Source organism: Metopolophium dirhodum, chromosome 1 (genome assembly GCF_019925205.1).
Source record: "Metopolophium dirhodum isolate CAU chromosome 1, ASM1992520v1, whole genome shotgun sequence".
In the NCBI taxonomy this organism is placed as follows: domain Eukaryota; kingdom Metazoa; phylum Arthropoda; class Insecta; order Hemiptera; family Aphididae; genus Metopolophium; species Metopolophium dirhodum.
This window is the reverse complement of record NC_083560.1, coordinates 152756445-152781310: the sequence shown is the minus strand read 5'-3', so window position 1 is coordinate 152781310 and position 24866 is coordinate 152756445. Positions and strand designations below refer to the sequence as shown.

The 24866-nt window shown below is 31.2% G+C and overlaps 1 protein-coding gene and 1 non-coding gene across 2 annotated transcripts; both read left to right on the top strand.

Annotated features, from left to right (window-relative positions):
• Nucleotides 1-5860: 5860 nt before the first annotated feature.
• Nucleotides 5861-6970, top strand: LOC132933394 (uncharacterized). Its single transcript, XM_060999687.1, has 5 exons — nt 5861-5963; nt 6257-6370; nt 6435-6626; nt 6694-6856; nt 6910-6970. The coding sequence occupies exons 1-5, from the start codon at nt 5891-5893 to the stop codon at nt 6968-6970; spliced, it is 603 nt and encodes a 200-aa protein (XP_060855670.1). The 5' UTR covers nt 5861-5890.
• Nucleotides 6971-23250: 16280 nt separating this feature from the next.
• On the top strand, nt 23251-23327 carry Trnak-cuu (transfer RNA lysine (anticodon CUU)). Its single transcript has one exon. It is a non-coding gene; the product is annotated as a tRNA-Lys (tRNA).
• Nucleotides 23328-24866: the final 1539 nt, after the last annotated feature.

Genomic DNA, 24866 nt, shown 5'->3' with positions numbered 1-24866 from the left:
AAAATTCTAATCAAACTGTTATCACGGCTATTTCAATAATTCAATATTTCATAAGAAATACAATGAACTATTATAGGTAGAAAACAATGTTAGAAAAAGATAAATTTTTTTGGTGTTTGTGTGTTTTTTTTTCTGTAAGCACTAACTTTTAATACGTGTTCTTTACAAGTTTATACATATACACCGACCAAAAATATGAATCTAAACCCTTTTTTTCGTCGATACAAATAATTTATAGTATTTTGGACCATACTCATTATACACAAATCATTCAGTTAAGTATTAAATATTAATAATATCTACTATTTTACTAATATATTATACTATTGCAATTCATAGTATTCACTGTTTGTCCTCCAATTTATGCTGGTGTACACAATTTTTATAATTATTAACCATACCTACTAATGAATATTTATTTATTGTGTTTTTCTTTTTGAGCCATCTTTTTGTACGTGTTACAGGGACGTTTGCTTTTGTCATCTGCGTGTCAACGGTGATCAATGGTAATCAATGGTTCTCAATGGTTTAATAGTCCATTCAACAAAATGTGTTTCAATATCTAATAAAACATGTTTGCCAGAGTGTGTTAAACTAGAAAATGTGAGGAAATTAAAATACCTTGGTTTAATTCTTTGCTATAAACTCAAATGGGATAGCCATATACATTTTTTAAATACTACTTTGTGAAAATTCTTCTTCATATTTAAAAAAGTTAAATATATAATTAATAATGAACAAAAAAGAATTATTTATTTATCCTTGGTACAATCTATTTATACTTATGGTATTTGAATTTGGGGAGGAACTTTCAATAATCATCTATCCACATTAATAGTAACTATAAACTGCATAATTAAATATCTACATAATTTATCAATTCATACAAGTACCACATTAATTTATAAAGAACTAAAAGTAAATGATTTTAGGTTTTTAATTAAGTTGAACTATAGAAAAATAAACATTTTATACCTATTCATAATAGAGTTTTGGGTCAAATGAGTGTTATATAATATAATGGTCTTAAATTATGTATTCTAATAATATTGTATTGATAAGAATTGCTCCCCCAGCACAAGCTTTGCTTATATGGGGTGCTGCAATCTAATTTATACTATATTTTTCTATACAATGTATCACTGTTTATTTTGCAAAATATATATTTTATTATTATTACTTATAATTGTTTTATCACAAATAAATGTGTAGTGTAGAATTGGGTTAGAATAAAGCTTTTCAGCTCGATAAGTAAATGAATGAATAAGGAAACATAATTATATGATACTTGCATATTTGTATTGTTAATTTACAATTATATTGGTATTAAAAACTAAAATTTTACTTCTGTTTTAAGGCGTAAAAAAGTAAAAAATACATAATTTTCACAGGAAAATGAAATATTATTGAAACAGAAACAAATATTAAAACATCCAAAACCAGTGTAACTCATCAAGCAGAAATGTATTTAATTCAAAAAGAAATTGAAGATTTAAAAAAAGAAGAATCCTTCCTAAGAAATCATCCTTTCGGTTACCATTCTCTTGAATCTCATAACATATTGTTTGAATTCTACTATTAGTACTTAAATTAAGTATTAGTACTTAAATCTATGTTTGATACAATTATTGATTTATGTTCAAAAATTAATTTTAGTTATTTTTATAGCTGGAAAGTTGAAAAATTCTGTCTTAAAGACCAAATTCTCATGTTTTTAATACAATTAAGATTGAATTTAGCTTAGCCAGATTTAAAACTAGTGAATCCATTGTTGGTAGTACTATTTTAACATTAATTAGTGTTATTCATGACATTTTTTATGTTAACTTCAACCAAAATTATTGCTTGCCAGAAGGTTTCAATAATTTTAAAAATTGTAGAATAACATTAGACTGTACTGAAATTTCATTCAATATTCCTAAACTACTACTGGACTCTTTTGGAGGGCCCAGTAAAAGGAGGTTTTACTGTATTACTACTAGGTCAATATAAGTATATTAATATGTACATTATTATATATTTTTTGGATATTATATACAATTTAAATATAATACAAGGAGAAATTGCCTTCATTACAAATTGTACAGCAGTAGGACTGAGATCCTAAATAGAAGTGAATACTACTGTATATTATCATAATATTAAGTTGTAATTTGAACCAATACTAGAATTTCAAAGGTTTCAAGAATATAGTACTTTTTTTGAAGGATTTGGTTTTTCAAAAATCGTAATTTATCGAGCAAACCTAAAAACTTCAATATTGATTGTATCGTCTTGTTATCTTCGAGGCTCAATGCAGTGACACCTCTAGATCAAATTTATGTTCTCAAAAAAACTGTGTATCGTGTTTAAGTTTGAGAAATTAGAAAAACAAAATTTCTCGCCAATTTTTTTTTTTGAATAATTCAAATATTGAACACTTTATTTACCTACTTAATAATTGAGATAAAAAAACTATTACTGGCTGGCGAATGATCTAGGTACGCTTCTGCTTCGATCCTTGAAGGTTTCATAACGATAGGACTTTTATTGAAGGATTTATGTTTTTAGATAGGTTTTTAAATTTCGTATTATATCGAAAACCTAAATCATTCAATATAAGTTCTATCGTTATGAAACCTTCAAGGATCGAAGCAGAAGTGTACCTAGATCATTTGATAGCCAGTAATAGTTTTTTTATCTCAATTATTAATTAGGTAAATTACGTGTTCAAAATTTGAATTATTCAAAATAAAAATTGGCGGGAAATATTGTTTTGCTAATTTCTCAAACTTAAATACGATACACGGTTTTTTTGAGAACATAAATTTGATCTAGAGGGGTCGATGCATTGAGCCTCAAAGATTACAAGACGATACAACCCATATTGAAGGTACTAGTACTTCAAAATGTATATCCAATGTTGTGTTGTTTGCTCAAATATATATATTAGAGTGAATTGATCTATTATTTTATAGGTTTTAATTTGTTATTCTTATATACCTATCGATTTATAATAATAAATAATGAGCTACACGCCTACTAAAATAAATGCGAAAAAAAGTTCAAAATATTTATTACTTAAAATGTTATACAGACGTATACTATAAGAAAACGTCTGGTTATACGAATAATCACTTAATGTATTTTTCAACTTTTTGCTACTCCGATTACGGGCGAAAAAATGATCGCACGTATTTCGACCATAGACCATTTTAGTAATCACTGTATCTTATGAAAAAACCAGTCTGTTTTTGTTCATGTACAAAATGTATCTGAACCACTCAGAACCCCCTGCAAAAAAGTTCTAATGCTGTGCCTGATAGTTATTAACATAGCATAGTGTTTACTGAAATAATTCAGATTTGTTTGTTTAATTAATATAGGTAGTATTAAAACAATTTTGTTAATTTAACACAAGAAATCGATAATATTTTTAATAAAATTAACTTAAACTATAAACTCAGTGGTTTATTTTATTATGATTGCTTCTAACAGTAATTCAAGAAAGATAATGTGTTTAGTGGTGAAAATGTATGTCTTCTTGCCAATTATATAATATTAGGTTGCTGAGTAGGTATAATATTACATATAAATAATAATGTTTATTTTAGTAGCAGTAAAAAATCTGTAGGAGGGATACATTTCCAATTTGTTCTACACTTGTGGGCTGTGTCATTATAACTCAATATTTTTGTGATATTAAAAATATTTTTAAGTACGGCCTGCAAATGAGTGTGGTGGTAGTGTAGTGGTAATAGTAATCTATGCATAATAAGCCGTCTAAAAACACAAATATCACAAATTTGATACAATCAGAATTCAATTAAAAGTTTAAAATTAAATGTCATACCGGAAACACGTATTATAAGATGTTACAACCAATAGGTATTAGGTAGGTACGTCGGTAGTATACAACTTATGCAATTATTATATTAATTTATTTATTTTTAAGTTAGTATTGCTAACTTGTAGTTATAATTTATAAGCAGTAGTTAGGTTTTTAGATATTTTATATTAAGATTTTTGTATTTGTATGTTGAAAACGCTGTTATTTAATTTTTAAATATTCGAGAAATTTATGTCTCTCTGTTATCAAAATCTGTAATTCTGTTCCAGCCACAACCCGACAACCGTGGTATATACATAGATAATAAAGATATCTTTATTATCTATGGGTATATAGCACGATTTAAGATAATATTATACAGTATATATAGTATATTATCTTAAATCGTGGTATATAGTTTAAATAAAATATAATTATTATCAAATAATATAATAATTATCATTCAGTGGAACAATGATGAAACCTCACATACAAAAATATAATTTTAAGAAATTAATTGTTGGCCACACATTTTATGCCGCCGTCTTTCACCCAGGTCTTTACCATTTTATATTTTCAACTATAATATCTTATCACGAATATTTGTCGGCTAAAATATGGTTCTGCGTAAATATTTGTCGGCTAAAATACGGTTCGGGGTAAATAATTGTCGGCTAAAATACGGTTCGGTGCAAATATTTTTCGGCCGTAATATTTGTCGGCTAAAATACTGTCGGCCGTAATATTTGTCGGCTAAAATACTGTCGGCCGTAATATTTGTCGGCTAAAATACTGTCAGCTGTAATATTTGTCGGCTAAAATACTGTCGGTTGTAATATTTGTCGGCTAAAATACTGTCGGTCGTAATATTTGTTGGCTAAAATACTGTCGGATTTAATATTTTCGGCTAAAATATAGCCCCTCGTTTGAATGTCTTAATATTGCACGGCCGCCGCAATTATCCACACATTTATAATATTCGTTGTCTTCACGTATCCCGTCTATTATGTGTAAATATTTGTCCACTACAAGTAAGTCCTGATTTTTTTCCGACTTGAATTTAAACCATTCCATAAAGGTGAAAAAAAATTAAATATGTAGGAAAGATTTTTTTGCAGTACCTACCTCACTCAAACTACAAACTAAAATCATAATCATTATTTGAAAACCACAGTGGACTTGTATGTATATTGTATATTTATAATATATTGATAGATGTCAATTATCATGTGATAGGTACCTATAATACTATCTTATACTCACCATTAAATAAGTTTACAGATATCATAACTTAGCCGATATAGATATATACAGGGTGATTTTTTTATCGTGAACCAGTTAATATCTCGGGAAGTATAAGGAATTTTAAAACAATTTTTTTTAAACTTTCTATATTTTACTATTATACACTGTGTTACAATTTTGATAATTTTAACTCCCTCCCTTATTTGATAAAACACTATCAACTTTCGATATTCAAATGGCAATACCTATTTTCGATAACGAAAAATCTATAAACATGCTGAAAAATTAATTTTGACGTTTACAGAATTTAATTTGAGGAATCCGTTTGCGACTTATTAATGCCTAAATATTCGTTAAATTTACTGCTACTGGGCAATTTAACAAACACAACAGTAAAAACCGGTCAAAGCGAAATTTTATTTCAATTTAACAATACCCATAACGGTCATAATCGATAATAACAAGATATATCATAGATAAACAATACTATTAAAAAAAAATTTCTTATCATCACTCCCACCAGAACACCGAGTGTCAGTGAACGACTGTATCAGCTATAAACAAGGACTAAGATATAATGGACTGGAAACCGGTTTCGCAGGGGTTTTTTTTATAAAAAAAAGTATTTATATCCTGTGCACACAACTATGTATATACATACTAAATATTAATACCTACGTATCTTATATTAAATCTAAATTGGTACAAAACTATAAAATATATTGGTAGGGAGCTAATGTAACCCGTAGGTACAGATAAACAGTAACTAAATAGTAAAATACTGTATTATAGACATTTCAAATTTGATATATTTAGGGACGATTGTGTGCTGGGTGTATGATATTTGTTGTACAAAATAGCGTACACAAATGCAGTGAAAATCATTTAAAAGAAGATACGGCTGCAGGAAGTATGTTTAAAATACTAGTTGGTTAAATTTAATTGAGACATAAATTAAACTGGTATGTCAACAACGGTACAATTTTAGGATCAGTTCACCCACCCCTACTTTTGCCCATCCTAAATTAACCACTTTTTTGGTGTGCACAGGCACATAACTGGTGTTTTGACTTTGTGCCATTATATTTCTGATGAGTATCAAAAAGTTGTTGACTCACCTATTTAACTTGTAGATACAATTTTTATATAAATTAACACAAACAATTACAATATTTCATTTTATAATATTTATGTATTTTCAAGTAGAAGTAAACAAGTATAAGTTGATAAAGTCAAAGGATGATGAACCAAACATAAATAATAGTTTAAAAACGGTTAATAAGAAACTACCAAAAAATACAAATTCTTTAGAAATTAGTAATATTTTTTTTAATACTAATAGTATAATAGTATGATAGTACTGTAAAAACAATATGTTTAGGTGATTTTAATGATGTGTCGGCTGAGAACTATAAAAAGTCTGAAGAAGAAGGTGTTGCTAAAATTGATATGCCAAAACTCATTGAATTAATTGAACCATGTGCACCGCTTTGGAACTTCAAATTGTCACTGAGTGAAGGATCTGATACGATCAAGAGTAATCTGTGGAATAGTATATATGTAAATTTTAATGGTAAACCTAAAAGCAATTAGACAATTTATAAAATCCAATTACTATTATAATCGACTTATTTAAAAAGGAAAATATTCAATTCCTGCATTAAAAAAAAGTTGGGAGTACTTAAAAGAAAAGTACACTAGGGAGAAAAAAATTGCACCATCTGGCAGTGCATCTATAAAAAGAGAGTGGCCTCATTTAAAAAGTTTACAGTTTTTAGATGACGTAGTATTATGTCAAAAGCGGTAAATATCAATTTATTAAAAATAAAATATAATAATTTTATTTTTAATACTAGCGAAGAATTTGATATAGATGAACCTTCAAAACGGAAAAAAAGTATGTATTATATGTTATAAAGATTATTATTTATGTAGTAAGCAAGCTACTACTTAATAGTAAAACAAATCCCACGGGTACATAATCATACTATACTATAATTTGACGCGGTACGCAGCGGCCACCAGTACAAAGTACAGGTACCGCAGCGACCAGTCTACACTTTTCGTCAACCGCCACTACGGGCTACAGCGCGACAACGCCAACTCCCCCACCGCGCCACAAAGGCACAAGGTGGGACGGGAAGGCGAGTCGGGTAGAACGAGTACCGGCCGTCGTAAACTCGTCAGTTAGAGAAAAACCGTTCGTCTCTAAAAACCACACACACACGTTGTGAGCACGTACCACGACCACAACCAGAGATATATATATATTTTCATATAGCCCGCCGTCATTTGTTCTTTTTTTTTGATATATTTCTTTGTTACATATATTTATATATCTACGTGTACCCGGTACGGGGTAAAATAAACCCAATCTTCGATACCCGAAATTGTGTTTGTTTTTTTACGCTCGAGTGTGCCACCCAATATACCACACCAACGACCGGCTCTCCGCGGACCATCCACCACCACCGTCGTAGCCGCGTCAAATTTAGATACTGTAATTCGGCATATATCGGATAATAGAAACGGAAATAAGGGTTCCTTCTGTTTATTAAATAATATTACATTTTAATGTCTTGTTTGGGAAACGGATATTGGGAACTCATTGAACCATATAATTGCTCTGTATACCACAATGTTCAAAGTATAAAAATGTGGAACAGTAGAATGATTATTTTGATTACAACACTGTACGCAACGATAGTCATTATAAAAAATATTAAAATTATATTAAAAATGATTATATCAAATCGAATACACAGAATTATACTGGAAGTTATAAAATGCGTGGGCCGGAACGATGGTCACACACATCACATCCGTGAGTCGAGATACAGTAGCTATAGGCAAGGGGTACGGGGAACTTCATATATAAGGGAGCCCGAATCGGCCTGTTTTCAGACGTGTACTACCACCCATTAGTGCAAGCACCTTCACGCCACTCTGTACGAGCATATTTTGGACTTAGAAAAATTATCAACAATATAATAAAATTCACAATAAAACAACAATTGTCTTTTATTTATTATCAACCACGACTACAACATCAAACAAATTGTCTGCGACCTGCAACTATAATATCTCGGCAGCCACTTATCTACTATCAGTACTACGATAGTAGGTACCAAGCTACCGAGAATATTACACTGGCGCAGTCGAAAAAGGAGGTTCAAGGAGTTTCAAGACGAGGCGAGCAGTCGAAGCGGTGGATTTAAATTTCCAAAGGCGAGTCTAGCAGTCAAGGCGGCTATATTCAACTTCGGAGATCCAGTACCGGCGCAACGGCTACACCACGTCAGCAGCTCCACGGAGGTAACAGTTGAGGTCTGATCAACCAAGGCGACTCCAGAATCAACGAACAATTCAAGACGGGCCAGCAGACAATCAAGGAAAATGAACACAGCAGTGGCAACAACGTTGTTGTGAGTATATTAATTAAGTGAAGATAGATAATTAAAATTAAAATTGTATAGCTTGAAGTGCACGTCTCACGTTGATACATATATATCAGCGTTTATTTTATACTTGGTGGTGGTGTAAAATATTAGGGAAAAATATTCGAATAAAAATAAATAAAGAAAAAAAAATAGGAAACAAGCTTGGGAAGAACTATATACGTATTTTATGATAGACAGCTGTAGACTGATCTAGGATTTTTATGGTAAATAGACGGTAAGGACCGATCTAAGATTTTTTTGTGATAGACAGCTGTAGACTGATCTAGGATTTTTATGATAAATAGACGGCAAGGACCGATCTGAGATTTTTTGTGGTAGGCAGCAGGGACTGACCTAAGTATTTTATGGTATTTTGTGATAGGCAGCAGGGACTGACCTAAGTATTATATGATATTTTGTGATAGACAGCGGGGACTGATCTAATAAATTAAAGTAGACGGCGATAGGCTGATCTAGGAAATTGATGCACGCGCGTAGCATTTTTGAATTATATATGAGAATAATTGATTAAAGTGAAATATTGAATTTTGAATTGAAATATAATTGTTGAAAGAATTTAAGTGATATATATTGAAAAAAAAGAGATTTTGAATTAAAAGGCAGTAGATGACCTTGTTAAAGTAATTGACGTCAAATTTTGAAAAGTTTTGGAAAAAAAAAAGAGAGATTATATATAGGGGCGCCCTAGGATAAGAAATAGTATAACGTTACTAAGAATAAGTTAATAGAATAATTATTAGAAATCAAAAAAATTGTTAGTGTTTAGAAGATTAAATGGTAAAGCGCGTAAATTAGGAAATTAAATCATTTAGGAAAAATTAGTAATAGGACTTTTATAGTTTATAGTCTACAAAAATAAGGGATAGGAAGTCGAATATTATTAGAGGGATTTACGGAGTAATTAACCGGGGATTTTTTGTTATAATATTACTTTTAATTAAAAACATTGTACAGTCATTTAAATTAAATAATATAATATTATATTATTATATTATGTGACATTAACACTATTATCATTATTACTATTATCGCTATTATTATTACTATTACTATTATCACTATTATTATTACTATTACTTTTATCATTATTATTATTATTATTACTTTTCCACTCATGTTAGAGGTTATGTTTAATATTCGTAGTTGTTGTTGTCGTGTGCGAACGTGGGACGCACGTCGTTCCTAACTTACTGAATTATTATGTATGTGTATTGAAGTTATTGAAAGTAATAAATTGTTGTAAACGAAAGTATTAGTTATTTCTTACATCAGAAGTGGGATAAAGAACGAATGTTAATTATGGATGGTCAGATGAATGCGGATAAAGAACGAATGTTAATTATGGATGGTCAGATGAATGCGGATAAAAATGTCGACGGCGAGACGCAGTACTCTACTGATGAAGTGAATCGTGTGATCTTCGGCCAGAGTACTCGGAACACTCAGAGCCATGTAAAGGAAGACGGGAACGCGATTTTGATGCAGACATTACTCAAACAGAATGAATTACTAATGAGAATGTTAGCGATAAAGGAGAAACCGCCAGAGGAGGTATACGCTCCACCGGCCTTGTCAAAAATACTACCAACGTTTGATGGTAAGTGTAAGCCCCACGAAGCGGCGGATTGGTTGAGCACGCTCTGTGGAGTGGCGTCATTACATCGTTGGTCGGATGCACTCAAGTTGGAGGCGGCGAGAGTAAACGTGGATGGTCCAGCCCGCCAATGGTATATTGGGCGAAGATTCAATTCATGGGCAGAATTTGAACAGCAGTTTAAAGCAACGTTCTTCAGAAAGGTTAACACGGGCAGTCGATGGAAGGCATTGGCAGCGCGGGTGCAAGGTAAAAACGAAAGTATTCTAGACTACTTCCACGAAAAGGTTCGACTTTGTCGAGATTTGGAATTAGATTTGTTTGATACCAAGGAACAGTTATTAGACGGTATCCAGTCGAAAGAATTATTTCAATATTTGTTAAGCCGTACTCATAATGACTAAAATGAGTTACTATTTGACATTATGGACTACATGCGGTTAGTGGAGCACAGAAATGTTCGATTTCAAAATAAAATAGTTTTGTCCAATTCAAATGAGAAGCAGTGGCCCAGAGGAGAAAGTCCTAAGCCCAAAGCAGAAAGTTCGAGTAGGAGTCAGAAGGGTGTTGAGTCAGCAACAAGCCGGATATGTTACAACTATCGATCCAGAACACACATTGCGCCAAGTTGTCCCAGTCCAGTAAGACCAAAAGGAGCATGCTACAGTTGCGGTTCAACAGCACATCATCGATCAGCGTGTCCGGAACGTGATCAGAAAAATAGGAATGACACAAATGAAGAATCTCGGCGACAGAACGAGCGGCAACATAGTGGATCAGCAGGAGAGATCAGACTGTTGGAGCCAGCATATAATGTAAGGGTAAGTATAATATTATGTAAGGAGACTGTTACTGTTAATGCATTGGTAGATAGTGGTAGCCCAATTTCTTTGATTAAGTCTCATCTTATCCGGACTAGTGAACGAAAACCGTTTAATAATGATATTTTTATTTCGGGTATCAACGGGTCTCAATTGAGTATTGAAGATGTTACTGATGCTACGGTTTTATTAGTTGATTATGATTTAAATAAGAAACAAATATTTTATGTGGTAGATGATCAGACTATGTTATCCGAATGTTTATTGGGTAGAGATTTTATTAAGGGGATGAATATTTGGTTTGGTGAAGATGGTAGGATTATGGTAAATTCGAAGCAAGAACAGTGTAATGGTAATGACTTCTTGGTTGACTTAGGGTTAATAGAGTATGAGTTGGGAGATGAGGTGGAGTTGAACATAGGTGAGGTGTCATTTAGTGATAGATGTAAGTTAAAAAAAATATATGATAACTGTTACTCAAAGGTGTTAAAGCCAGAGACTCCTGAGATAAACTACGAAGTTAATATAAGTTTGAAAGACCACACTCCTTTTAATTACCAACCTCGACGATTATCATATGTAGAGAGGAACGCAGTGAAGGATATAATTTGTGAGTTATAAAGGTATTATAAAGGAAAGTAAATCTGAATTTTGTTCGCCCATAGTATTAGTCAAAAAGAAAGATAATACATATCGAATGTGTGCGGATTTGAGAGAATTAAATAAAAGAGTTGTGAAAGAACATTACCCGATTCCACATATAGATGATCTATTAGATAATTTAAGAGGGAAGATCTTCTTCACAAAGTTAGATTTAAAGAATGCCTATTTCCATGTGAAAGTATCGGAACAGTCGTCCAGATATCTCTCTTTTTCAACATTTTTGGGGCAATATGAGTATGTCCGATTGCCTTTTGGGTACTGCAATAGTCCCTCAGCATTCATGAGATATATTGAAACAGTATTTAGGGAATTAATAAGGTCTGGAAAGTTATTAGTTTATTTAGATGATTTGTTGATAGCCACAGAAACTATAGCAGAAAATTTGGAAATAATAGAATCGGTATTAATAGCATGTTATAATAACTTGCTTGAATTGAGGGAAGATAAATGTTTTTTTCTGCAGTCGAGGATAACATATTTGGGTTATGTGGTGGATAAGGATGGAGTTAGACCGGATCCGGCTAATGTAGCAGCAGTGACACAATTCCCAATACCTAAATCAATAGCCAATGTACACAGCTTTGTAGGACTAGTCAGTTATTTTAGGAGATTTATTGAAAACTTTTCCATTTTGGCAGCACCACTGTATGCGCTGTTAAGGAAGGGAGCTCAATTTAAGTTTGGGGAGAAGGAGTCACAGGCCTTTGAGTTGTTAAAGAATATGTTGGTGCAAATGCCGATTTTGGCATTATATTCTCCGTCAGCTGAAACCGAGGTGCATTGTGATGCTAGTGCATTGGGTTATGGAGTGATCCTATTACAGAAACAGAAAGACGGTCTAATGCATCCAGTATTTTATTATAGTAAGAGAACCACTGAGGTAGAAGCTAAATATCATAGTTATGAATTGGAGTGTTTGGCGTTAGTGTATGCAGTGAAGCGTTTTCATGTTTATCTCAATGGTATTAAGTTCAAAGTGTTCACTGATTGTGAAAGTTTCAAGTTGACTATGAACAAGAAAGATATGAACCCTCGGATTGCAAGATGGGCGTTATTATTTCAGAATTATGATTTCAGTATTGAACATCGTGCAGGAAGTAAAATGAAACACGTTGACGCATTAAGTCGGAATACCAATATGTTAATGTTGTATGAAAATACTTTCGAGCAAACGTTGTCGATTAAACAGATTGAAGATACAGATATTAACAAGTTAAAAGAGCGGTTGAAGAAATGTGAGGATAAGTACTTTGAAATGAGAAATGGTTTAGTATATAGTGTAACAATTATCGTCATCGACATCGTACATTACTCCCTACGTTGAGCACGGCTAATATGCTGAGTGTTAGTAATAACAAATGTATGTATATATATGTATGAAATATATATTATGCTGACGCGATGTTTAGCTCACATCGTGTAAATACCGACCTGGACGCCTGGCGGGAGTCAGTTATGATAGAGTCGACAGTGAGGTAGTCGATAGAATAGAGTCGGCGGTTGATGGTTGGATGGTCAAGAATGAAGAGTCGACAGTGAGGTGGTCGATAGTGGAACTCGAGGGCTGACAACGACCTGAAGAGGACCTGCGGACGACCAGCTCAACCCACATTTGGACATCGGCACCCACGACACACCATGGCCCGATCGGTAGCCCGGAGTTATAATTTATAAGTATACTTTCAATATTGTAACTTGTAGTAAATAATAATAATACATCAATAACAGATATATATATATATATATATACATTACGTTGAGTACTTGCTTCACATAAGGTAACCCTGATCCCTAGTAATAATATCACACACCGAGGTCGAGTCTCCGAGACCTCGTTAATAAAAACAGAACGACACCGGAACGGGTAAGAGCCCAGGTGAAGAGGAGACGTTACAGTATTTAACTACTAAATAACTTGTACATTTTCGAGAGTAAAACCTTGTATAACTCATTTAATATTGTACCTGGATATACCATATTTACTTTATACTAATTTAGTAAAATAAATAAATGGTAAGATAGCTGATCAGGCGCGTACTCCTATATTAGATGTTAAGCACGCGCGCGCTCGTGTGTGTGTGTGTGTGTGTGTGTGTGTGTGTGTGACTATTGCAAATAACAATCAGTTATTCAGTTGACCATCTAATGAGTTATTTTCAGATTTTTATAATCACTTTATAGTTAATTATACGTATTATTTGTTATAAAACTTAAATAAAAGAATTTCTGTATCGTTCAAGTGTGGTTTTGCTCGATAGTTGATGTGGTTGCTCTTTCAAGTTTGAGTTGCGTTCTAAAACGGTACCGTTGTCTGTCATCTTTGCAGGATCAATTTTGAAAGGTAAGAATAAAGTATAAACCATGCAAGTAGTCTAAGAATTTTTTTTACATAGATATATTCGCACTAGTTAAATTAATACTATACCTACTTTATTACACGTATAATTCAAGTATTATACCTACATAATTATGTGGATATTATGATGATCACCACGGTTGGACTTGCCTATGTATATTATAGTGTATATATAATAATTATAAACGCGTACCTATCTGATTATAATTTTAAGGTATTTTATAGCCAGTCCGACCTTGATGTTCACAATTACGTGTATTATAAGAGCTAGTTTTTAAATAATGATGATCATTTGAGAAATGTACCAACCAAAAATAATTCTACTTTGAAGAAAAACAGTTTGGTACACAATTTCAATCTTACAATTATAATAAATAACCTAGGATATAAGAATAATATTTTTATTATAGCCTATTTTAGGAAAGTATTTTGGTAAGAAAATTACTTTATAGTTTATTGAGTAACTTGACTTACACTATATAAATATGACACCATTTATTCAAGTCTTTTCATATTAATATGTAGTCCTTTTATTATTTATAGATGAATGCACTAATAATGATCTTGCAAAAGTATTTAATAACAGTGACTTATTTTTTGTTTTAAATGATGACAAAATATCAATGCAACCCATATCAAACTGTAGTAATAATGCACCAATTAATGGTATAAACTTATATATACCTACTTAAAACTCGATAATATTATCTAATAATCATTAATTTGTTTACAATAATATACCATGTATCCTCAAAAGTAGGGTACACTGTATAATTAAATTGGCCATATTATTCAGTACTCTATACATATTTTTGAATTCTGTTTTCGGGAAATGAAACTAAACTAACAGTTCATCAATATCCCGCAGACAGAATTCTAAAATATGTATGGTGTACTGAGTAATGTAGGTAATTGAGTTATAAAGTTTACCCAGTTTTCACGGACATACAGTATTTTATAAGCACATTTTTTTAACTACATAATTATTAACGTTCTAAATGTTATTAATGTAATGTATTTAACAGAAAGTTTTATTGGAATTGACGACCATAATAATACAGTAAATATTTTGGACAATGATATTGCATGTATTATTGAAAATGCAATAAAAAAAGCAACTAAACCTATTCTTACCCAAGTGACAATTCTACAAAAAACTTTGGATAAGGTATCTATAATTATTATGATTTTGTAAATTTTGTTTTATATATTTTTGATTTTTGGACATAAAATAAATGTTTAAAGTGTGTATTAGACATTAGTAGTGTACCTGTTTTTCTGCCTTGTATAGGTGATTGCCAATCAACAAATAACCGACCAAAAAATAAGTTTATTATGTGCTAGCAATAAGAAAATGAGGCCAATATCATGTCCAATACAAAAATTGCCATCATCATTAGAAGGCACTTTTCCGTTGCAGAATAATGTGCGAATAGCAATATTAAAAAGTTTTTTGGATTCCGACAAAAATTCAGAAATGGATATTGTAAGAAATTAATTTAATTTTAGATAATAATTATGTATTTGTTATTTTTATGTTTTGTATCTTGTTGTAGATAAATTATTTAAGGCATCAAATTATGGTAAAAAATCCAAGCGTGGAAAAAGTGACGAGTTGCAGGGCCACAGTTTCATGCTTAGAAGCACTCATCAGCAAACAATTGACAATGCAATATACATTTAAAGGAAAAGGCAGGAGGCTAAATTTCCATAATACTCCATTTTACTATTTAACTAAACGTTAGTTTTTATAATGATACATTTTATAACACTCAATGATACTATTTCTTCCTATTATTTATTTACAAAAAATACATTAATATAAATATCAATATTAATTTTATTTCAGAAGCTATATCTGGGTTTCGCACTACAGATGAAGAGGAAATAAAGTTTGAATGCACCGTGGAAAACTTGTGAAACACGCCAAGAGGGATGTTGAAAAAGAGAAAGAAAAAGCAAAAATAAATAACGAAGAAAATGCTAATAATAATTAATATGATTTTTAACAATTGTTTTTTCAAATTAAACAATACCTTTTCATCTTAATAATATTTTTTTTTTTAAATGCAGATTTTATTATATTTGAAGTAATGCATTTCTGATTTATGTCTCAATCCCATACTCAAACATTTATAAAATATAATTTAATCTTAACTATTTGTTCACATTCAAACATCTTATTTTATTAATTTAAATGAAATTAGCTAGAAATTCAGGAACCAATCTGGAGACATATTTATTTATTATAGATTATTATTATAATATTATATTTCAATACCAATAAGTTTTTTCCTTTTATTTTTAATTTAGTCATATAAATAAGAACTATATTAGGTATAAATGAAGTCAATTAAATAATTGTAAAATTAACTAAAAATACAGATTTTACTAACTTTGATAATAATAATAAAAAAAAAAAAAACCAAAGATGCGTAAATAATTAAACAATATTTTGATAATTTAAAATCTAATCTTCTTTCTTTTTATGAAGCAAACATATTAATTATTACTTTAGAATCAATATGTATATCAGCTGTGAATATTCATCAGTACTAAATCATTTAGTCTTGTCTTTCCTGTAGAGTTCCTTAAATACGGCTTTATTCTTTTTAAAGTAGAAGAAATTCTTTCGACTGATGCAGTTAATACTGGTAATAAAGATAGTATTTTTAAAAAAACATTTATATTTGGAAACAATTCTTCTGGACACTTTGGTATTATAATCAAGGGACTTTTTGGAATACAATTTTTTCATTGGACCATTTTTGATTACAAAATTCAATTCCATTCTCAAGTAATTTGTAATTTTCTATAACCAAATCTTATTCATAAAAAGTAATTGCTGGTTTTAAGTCATTTCAAAAAAAAAAAAAAAATGAATAGTGAATATAGAGAGTACTACAATCATGGTAGAATGTAGATACAAGAAATGAGTAACGATTCATGCCAGCAACAGGCAAATATTAAATTTCCAATTTAATATTTCAGGGGGGGCTTAAGCCCTTAAGCCCCCCCCCCGCGAGCTACGGCACTGCTACCTAAGTAAAAATACGATCATGAGGCTATTTCAAAACGCCCCCCCCCCACATGCCTCTTTTATACGTCCCTAAATCTGGTGCCGCATAGTTACAAAATAGTGTAGGCACTATATTAAGCCTGAATAAATGGTGCCTATAGATAAGTAATCCATTAGAGCACTTTTCTGGAACGTGCCATTTAAGAGTTTTGGACGGTCCTGCAATGTTAATATTCAGTATTCAAAATTGCCATGGGACCAGTGGAGGCACTATAGTCCGTCACCATAATATAGGAACGGTCCTAGACCATTTTGATCAGTTTTGGCACTTTTCTGATACCTAAATTGTTACCCGGGTATGTAGGTAGGTAAGGCGTTGGTGCGGATGACCCGGGAGCCGTGGTTTCTATGCCGGCCTCCGGGATCGATTTTAATTAGCGGCGGCCATGTAAATTCGGAAATTTTTTTTTCGCGTTTTTTTTTTTTGTTAGGTTTACCTTTCGCTATCACTTCCGCCTTATCAAAATATATTCGTATTTAACGAACATTTTACGTTTTTTTTTTTCAAAATTCGAGACGTCGGACCTCCCCGTTGATGACTTATTCGCGTTCCCCGCTAAATTTATTGACCGCCTGCGGCCGTACTTCGAAGCGTTCGATTTTATATTTTACAGACTTTTGCCTACTCGGTCTCGGTGATGCCGTGAGCTACTCGTATCGGTATTTATATATTTGATACATGATATACCCACAGAAGGTAGGTAAATAATAATTCAAAAAATATATTAACATAAATCTAAAATGTCTACTCCTAAAATTAATGAAATAAAATTACCTGTATAGGTTTCTAGCCTATATGTAACAACTTATATTATAAATTTTATTATGCAACATATATTTTGGTGTTTTTAAACTAGGCATTGTTTAAGAAACTTAAATTTTAACAATCAATAACTTAATTATAATATATTATTGGTTAAGTTAGGTATTTTGTTTCATCATAAAAATATATGTTAGTATTCGTAATTTTACAATCTAGGTCTGCTTCTGTGTCTTATATTCGATTTAATTTTAGAAATAATTAAAGCAATTTATATATAAATTTAAAATTATAACAAAAAACTATACACATAATCAATTGTCAATTGCTACCACCTAAGTTAACTATAGGTATATAGGTACCTAGTACTTCCGACGTTTTTGTAAAGTTTGATACCTACATTATAAGTTACCTAATATTATTTAAAACTTGTATGAGCAGAGTGGAAAACTATTCATATAGGTAGGTAGAACAAAAGTTTAGTCAAATTTAAATTATGTATTTATATACCTACTTTAGATAATAGATTTATTTTATGATTAAATACAAACCAGAAACCTATTTTGATGTTTTGATAAAATTATATTTATTTTTTGTAGTTCAAAGACGTTCCTGTATATATTAAAAATAACTAAAATGAATGTGTTATATTTTAATAGTTACGTGCCTAAATATATAATAGGTAATTAATAGTTTATATTTTAACTTAATGGCCACGTCCGTGTGGTTTTGCGTTTGGCAGATTTTTATTTATGTTACTCCCTAGATTTCCATTTCTTTTTTTTTTTTATTTTCTACATTAGCTGGACGCCCTACAGGAAATCGTTTGCTACCTCGAGTTAAAGTTATAGATCGTCTAGCAATTGAAGTAGGCTGTACTTTGTTGGCTGATCATTTACGTAATGGTACAGATGATGATCCAGCAGTGTGTAAGAAAGTCTCCCATGCTCCCTCACTATTAATTTTTTACTGTTGTAACCCTGATACAGATGAGCCATATTTATTGTTTAAATTATTCATTAAAGTTACTATACTTTCCATTGATACACTTATAGGTTCTTGTGTGATAACTTCACTAACTTCAGTCCAAGGTAATTGATCTTCTTTGGATGCGTTATCATTTTTAGTATCATGTAAGTTTTCAAAATCATTATTGCAGCTAAGTTTATTTTGTGATGTACTGGGAATAAGAGGATCAAAAAATGTTAATGGAAGTGAGTCATCACCATCAGCTAAAATAGAAATTGAATGCTTATCTGTCGGTGTCACTGGAGGGAAATTTACTGACACCGCATCAAAATGCATATAAATTGCACATTGATGAATACAAAATGAACCGTATTTTCTTTTCTGACATGAACAAATACCAATTTTTGTGTTTACTTCATATGATTCATCACTAGACATTTGTATTATATATTCAGTCTCAGAAAGTTGACTAATATTTTCTGGTTTAATATCATTTGCTTTTTTTGACTGTGCTCGAAGAAATAACCTAGCTTTAGATGTTCTGGAATTTGCAAACTCCCTAAATCTTCGGCGGTAATAATCATTTAATACTGTACAAACAAAATCTATTAAAGCTATTACGTTGTAAGCTTTGACTCTTAAAAGTACAACGTCTTTGAAAACCCTGACGGTTATTTCTGAATAGTTATTTGTTTGATGACCTCTAACCGTTTCATCTCTCCATGTAAGACACCATTTAAATCTAAAATCCCAATATAAGTCTAAATTAAATTACTTTAATAATTATTAGTATTTTTCAAAGATACAACCCCGTTTGTATGAATCACATATTATAGTATTATATTATATATTTTTACAAAAGATTAATTAATTAAAGTAGTTAAGTAATTTATTATTTAGTAATTTAAAAGTAATTAATTTATATTTAGTAATTTAAAAGTAGGTACTAAATAGTTTGGCACTCTTACCTTTACAAAACTATCAGTTTTTCTTGTCCACGGTGTGTCTAATTTTATTGTACATAATATATATGCTGGACATTGAGTGTTTTTGGAATTTCCTTTTATATTTTTTTCAGTTGGCACTTTATTAAATTCACTGTGGTGACAAACAAACTTTTTCCTAATGAATTTTAAAAGGTGTATTTCCCTGGCACCCCCACCTCAGAATTTTGGATTCAAACCAAGGGCTTTCGTTTGTGCTACGTTTGTGCCGGATTGTGCTCGAATTTCATCGTTTGTGCTGCAACCCTTCTAAGGTTATAAGGGATAATGATTGGGGGTGCCAGCGAAACGACTGCACCCCCACCTCAGAATTTCGGATTCAAACCAAGGGCTTTCGTTTGTGCTGGATTGTGCTCGAATTTAATCGTTTGTGCTGCAACCCTTCTAAAGTTATAAGGGATAATGATTGGGGGTGCCAGCGAAACGACTGCACCCCCACCTCAGAATTTCAGATTCAAACCAAGGGCTTTCGTTTGTGCTGGATTGTGCTCGAATTTAATCGTTTGTGCTGCAACCCTTCTAAAGTTATAAGGAATAATGATTGGGGGTGCCAGCGAAACGACTGCACCCCCACCTCAGAGTTTTCAAATATAAATTATGCCATTCGTTTGTGCTACGTTTGTGCTGGTTTGTGCTCGAGTTTTATCGTTTGTGCTGCAAACCCTAATGAGCTAGAATGGATCTTTAGTGGGGGTGCCAGCGAAACGGCTGCACCCCCACCTCCAAATTTTTGAATTTAAATTATGCCATTCGTTTGTGCTACGTTTGTGCTGGATTGTGCTCGAGTTTCATCGTTTGTGATACAACCCCTAATGAACTACAGGGGATCATTAGTAGGAGGGGGTGGTATGGAGCCATAATGCAACCCCAATTCAAAATATTGGTTCTCCAAATATGAGCCAATCTTTAGTAGTTTGCTACTGATATCCTGTACCATACAGTACTCTACTACTTCCGGAGTTATCCTTATAAATTTAATTAGGGGGTTGTAAAGACGAGCCGACACCCCCCATATTGAATGTTTGGTCCAAATCAGTCCCATTGGTTTTGACTAAGTTAGTGCTTATTTATTTTGTACTCTTTGTCTCCTTCGTTATTATTTCTTTGCTCATTAAAAAAATTATAAGTCTTTCTTACGAGGAGATGCTCTGGAATTCCTAAAACGAGGACAGCCCCTAGAGTTTTATCGGAAATCACTTGTGGTCGGAAGGTAAAAATGATCTATAGCCCATAGGTGTGCATTAATTATTTCTCGTAGTTTTTGAGTTCAAATAACTTAATTGTAGGAGTTTAATTTTAAAATACACGTAATTGTAATAAATTGTGAATATACTTGAGACAGGGGAAGCGTTTGTAGTTTCATTTTTCAACCCATATAGTAAGTTGTCTCATATCATAAACATTTTGTTTTGGCTCACGACAATTTAATATTATTTTTAATATAATAATAGCAATATCATTTTAGATTCTGAGTGAAACGATGAATGTATTGATTTTACAATGATGTGTGTTTTTTTTTATTTTTGTGTCTGTGTACACGATAAGTAGTCGAAATAATGCTTCGATTTTCGACTTCAGTATCATATTCGATGGGAAAGTGAATATCGTTGGTGCATTGGGGAGGTCAAAATCAGAAGTTAAATTTCCAGGTAGTTTTCAAAAGCGACGTGAAAAACAAAAGAAAAATAAAGAAAAAACGGGAATTTTTACGCAAAATCGATTTTGGTTTTTGGTGTAACTCTAAAGCAAATTACCATAGATGCATGCAATTTTCACTGGTTGTTTATATTTGCATTTTCTATACACGATAAAATTTTGAAAATAATTTGACTTTTTTGAACGGTTTACGGACATTGTCAGTTTTCAATTTTTTTAGTTTTTTTTTCTATAAATATCAATAAAATTTTATTTGTTGGGTAAAAAAGCGTGAAAATTTAATGCAAGGCTCCTGTTATATTGTTACAATAGCAGTTGAAAAGTATTAAAAATACATAGGCACAATTTTTTTTTATATGCATTTTAAGTTCAAATTTGGACAACATTTATCAAATTTAAAATTTAATAATTATTTTGTAGTTAATCATTTATAAAATGTTCAACTTTTATAGGTAAGGATTGAAAATTTAAAACAAGCTTCCACGTAAGTAGTTAATTATGTTACCAAAAAATCTAAAAAATACATAAACACAGTTTATTTTTATAGTCATTTTAAGTTCAAATTTGGACGAATTACAAATTAAAAAACCTAGAATATTCTTTTTAGTTATTTTGTTGTGATTGTACAATATTATTCTTGGGTACTTGAAACTTCTAAAGTAAACTATTATATATCTGTGATAGTATCACGGTTTGTTATTGATGTATAATGCGTTATAAGTACCTAATGGATATTGTGATATGATTAATTTGGAATTTATTATACTTGAATTATTTTTTTAATACCATAGATAAGTATATAATATGTCTTAAACCTAGACTGACATACCGTCGTATCTACTCAGAATCGTTTTTCTTATACAATGATATTATATCATTGAATTCAAATTTTGAGTTAAGTATTTCTCGGCCAGGTTTCAACTTAAGGGGACTGTTTCTTCACCAAACGTTTTGGTTTAGGACCCTCTAAAATTTACTCCCACAGTCGGGGGTCCTCGAATCCTCCCCCATGTGTATTTTGGAAAACGTTTAGTTTTTGTACCAAGTTTCTGAAACTCGATATTTGGGTAGATTGGAAGTTGATGATCAAATTCGGTATCATGTGTCGTGACCGTAGGAAACGTTTTTCCTCTTCTTTAGGGCATCGAAAGTTCTAAATTGCCGATTTTTTTGGCACGGTTACTTAGATTTTGGGCGCGGCGAACCGTTTTAGTAGTCGATGTTATAGAAGTCTTTGCCCCGGATCGATGGGTACCCAGATCAAGGTTATCCGACTTTTGGTTCGGGAGCTATGATTTTTCGTATGTCTTTGTACTTGGAAAATTACGTAGTTACGTGGTTTTTGGATTTTGAGTTTTCGTTTGATCATTACGAAACTCAAGATTCCGGTATTATGGCATACAACGATTTAAAAAGGGTTTATGGTCGAAGTGCGTACGACCATTATTTCGCCCGTAATCAGGGTAGAAAAAAGTTGAAAACGCATTAACTGATTTTTCGTATACCCATACGTTTTCTTATGTTATACGTCCAACTAATGTTTTGAGTAATAATTATTTTGAACTTTTCGTATTTATTTATTTAATGTTTTACCCTTAGGTCCGCGCTGTTAGTGTGTTTGATTTTTTAGTCCCAAGTCGTTTTTAAAGTGTGAACATTTTGAAAACAAGCTCATAGTTCATGTTTTTTTTTTTATTATTTTTTTTCGTTTGTTTTCGGTTTTTGGTCGACTAGTGCCCCTTTTCGACTTAGAGGTCTGGTTTTTTCACCTGTGGATAGTTAATTTAGCCACCTTTCTGTAGATACTAGAACAACAGCTTTTTTTTTATAAGTTGTTCAAACGGCTAGCTCAGTCTGCAGAGCACGAGACTCTTAATCTCGAGGTTGTGGGTTCGAGCCCCACGTTGGGCACCAGTGCACCACTTTGTGATATCAGTATATCACCCGTATAGAGAGTGACATACCTATGGTAAAACATAATTATTGACTATAAATTAAATTCTTAAAGTGGTACATTAGTCTATTTTAGATACTTTTTCTTTTGATTCCTTTTCATTAAATATTTCAATAAATTCAGCAATCATCCATGTTCGAAAAATCACTTTGTTTTAATTCTTATTTGATTATCAACCTACTTAATAGTTAATAGTATAATATCACAGAACAATATTGAATGTAATATTGATGAGTGATTAAGTACCTATTGACAATACATTCATACCCCCCTCCTTAATGCATCTAAGCCCCCTCACACCAATATGTACTCTTATATTAAAATATAATGTATTAATAATTTAATGTGGCTTTCGGCTGTACATAATATCGTGAATATAAACTTTTTTTTTTACATTTTAAATACAAAATTAATTAATTTATGAAAATAAATAAGTAATTTTGATTTTTGATAACCTAATTTAAATCATTGGGAATATAAATATTTGTCTAAGAATTTATAATAAGATTCATAATAGACATGTTATGGTATAAAGGTATGATAGTATCTATTATGTCTATATACAGGTAATGGGGTTTTCCAGTGATTATCAAGCATAATGTTGCTGTTATATACGTACGTTTTTGATTATTTTATTATTAGTTCATGATTATTAGAAATTAGTGATTAGCATTAGTTATTAGTTGATTACCGTCCTGGCAGTTTTCATTTACAAAAATGTGCCCATAACAAATATAGTTTGTACCATAGAAAATTATGTTAGGTATATGTCTGTACGCACTATTGTAATATTTTATATTATTTATCAGTCTTCAGTATGACAGTTGTTACTGTATATAACAGTGCTAGTGTTAATGTTAAAAACGTTTGCTATAAACTAATCAATAAATTCACCTAATATTAAAAACAATTTAAATTATGGACAACAAATCAGTATTTAGCGTTTTTAATATTAAAAAAGTGTATACAAATTAACAAGTACCTACTCATAGGTACTGAAAAAGACATCAAAAAAGGCAATTATGGCATTCTACAGTCATCACCCTGAGTTGTAAGTAGTATTTTTAAATTTGAATTAACATTTCACATTATTAAAGATTGATCATCTGGATCAGGATGCGTTACAACATTAATAGATGAAAATGAAAATGTACTATTAAACTCCTACAAGGATCCAAAAATTAATAGTTTTCAGTCAAATACCTACCAGGGTAAATGATTTAGCTGATATCGATTTAGGTCCTGCTAAACCTATATTACAAGTAAGTTGTACAATTTAATTAATACCTACCTAGTTATTATTTTGATAATAAATTGTGCAGTACAAAAATTAGATATTTTATTTTAAAATATTTAAATAGGTAATAAATATAATAGTATATTATCATAAAATATGTATACAATATACATTATAGTGTTTCTAATATATTTTTATCTTTCAAGAAGGCTTTTTGTAGCTTAAGTTCTAAAACTAGTCAGTAATTAATAATAATCAA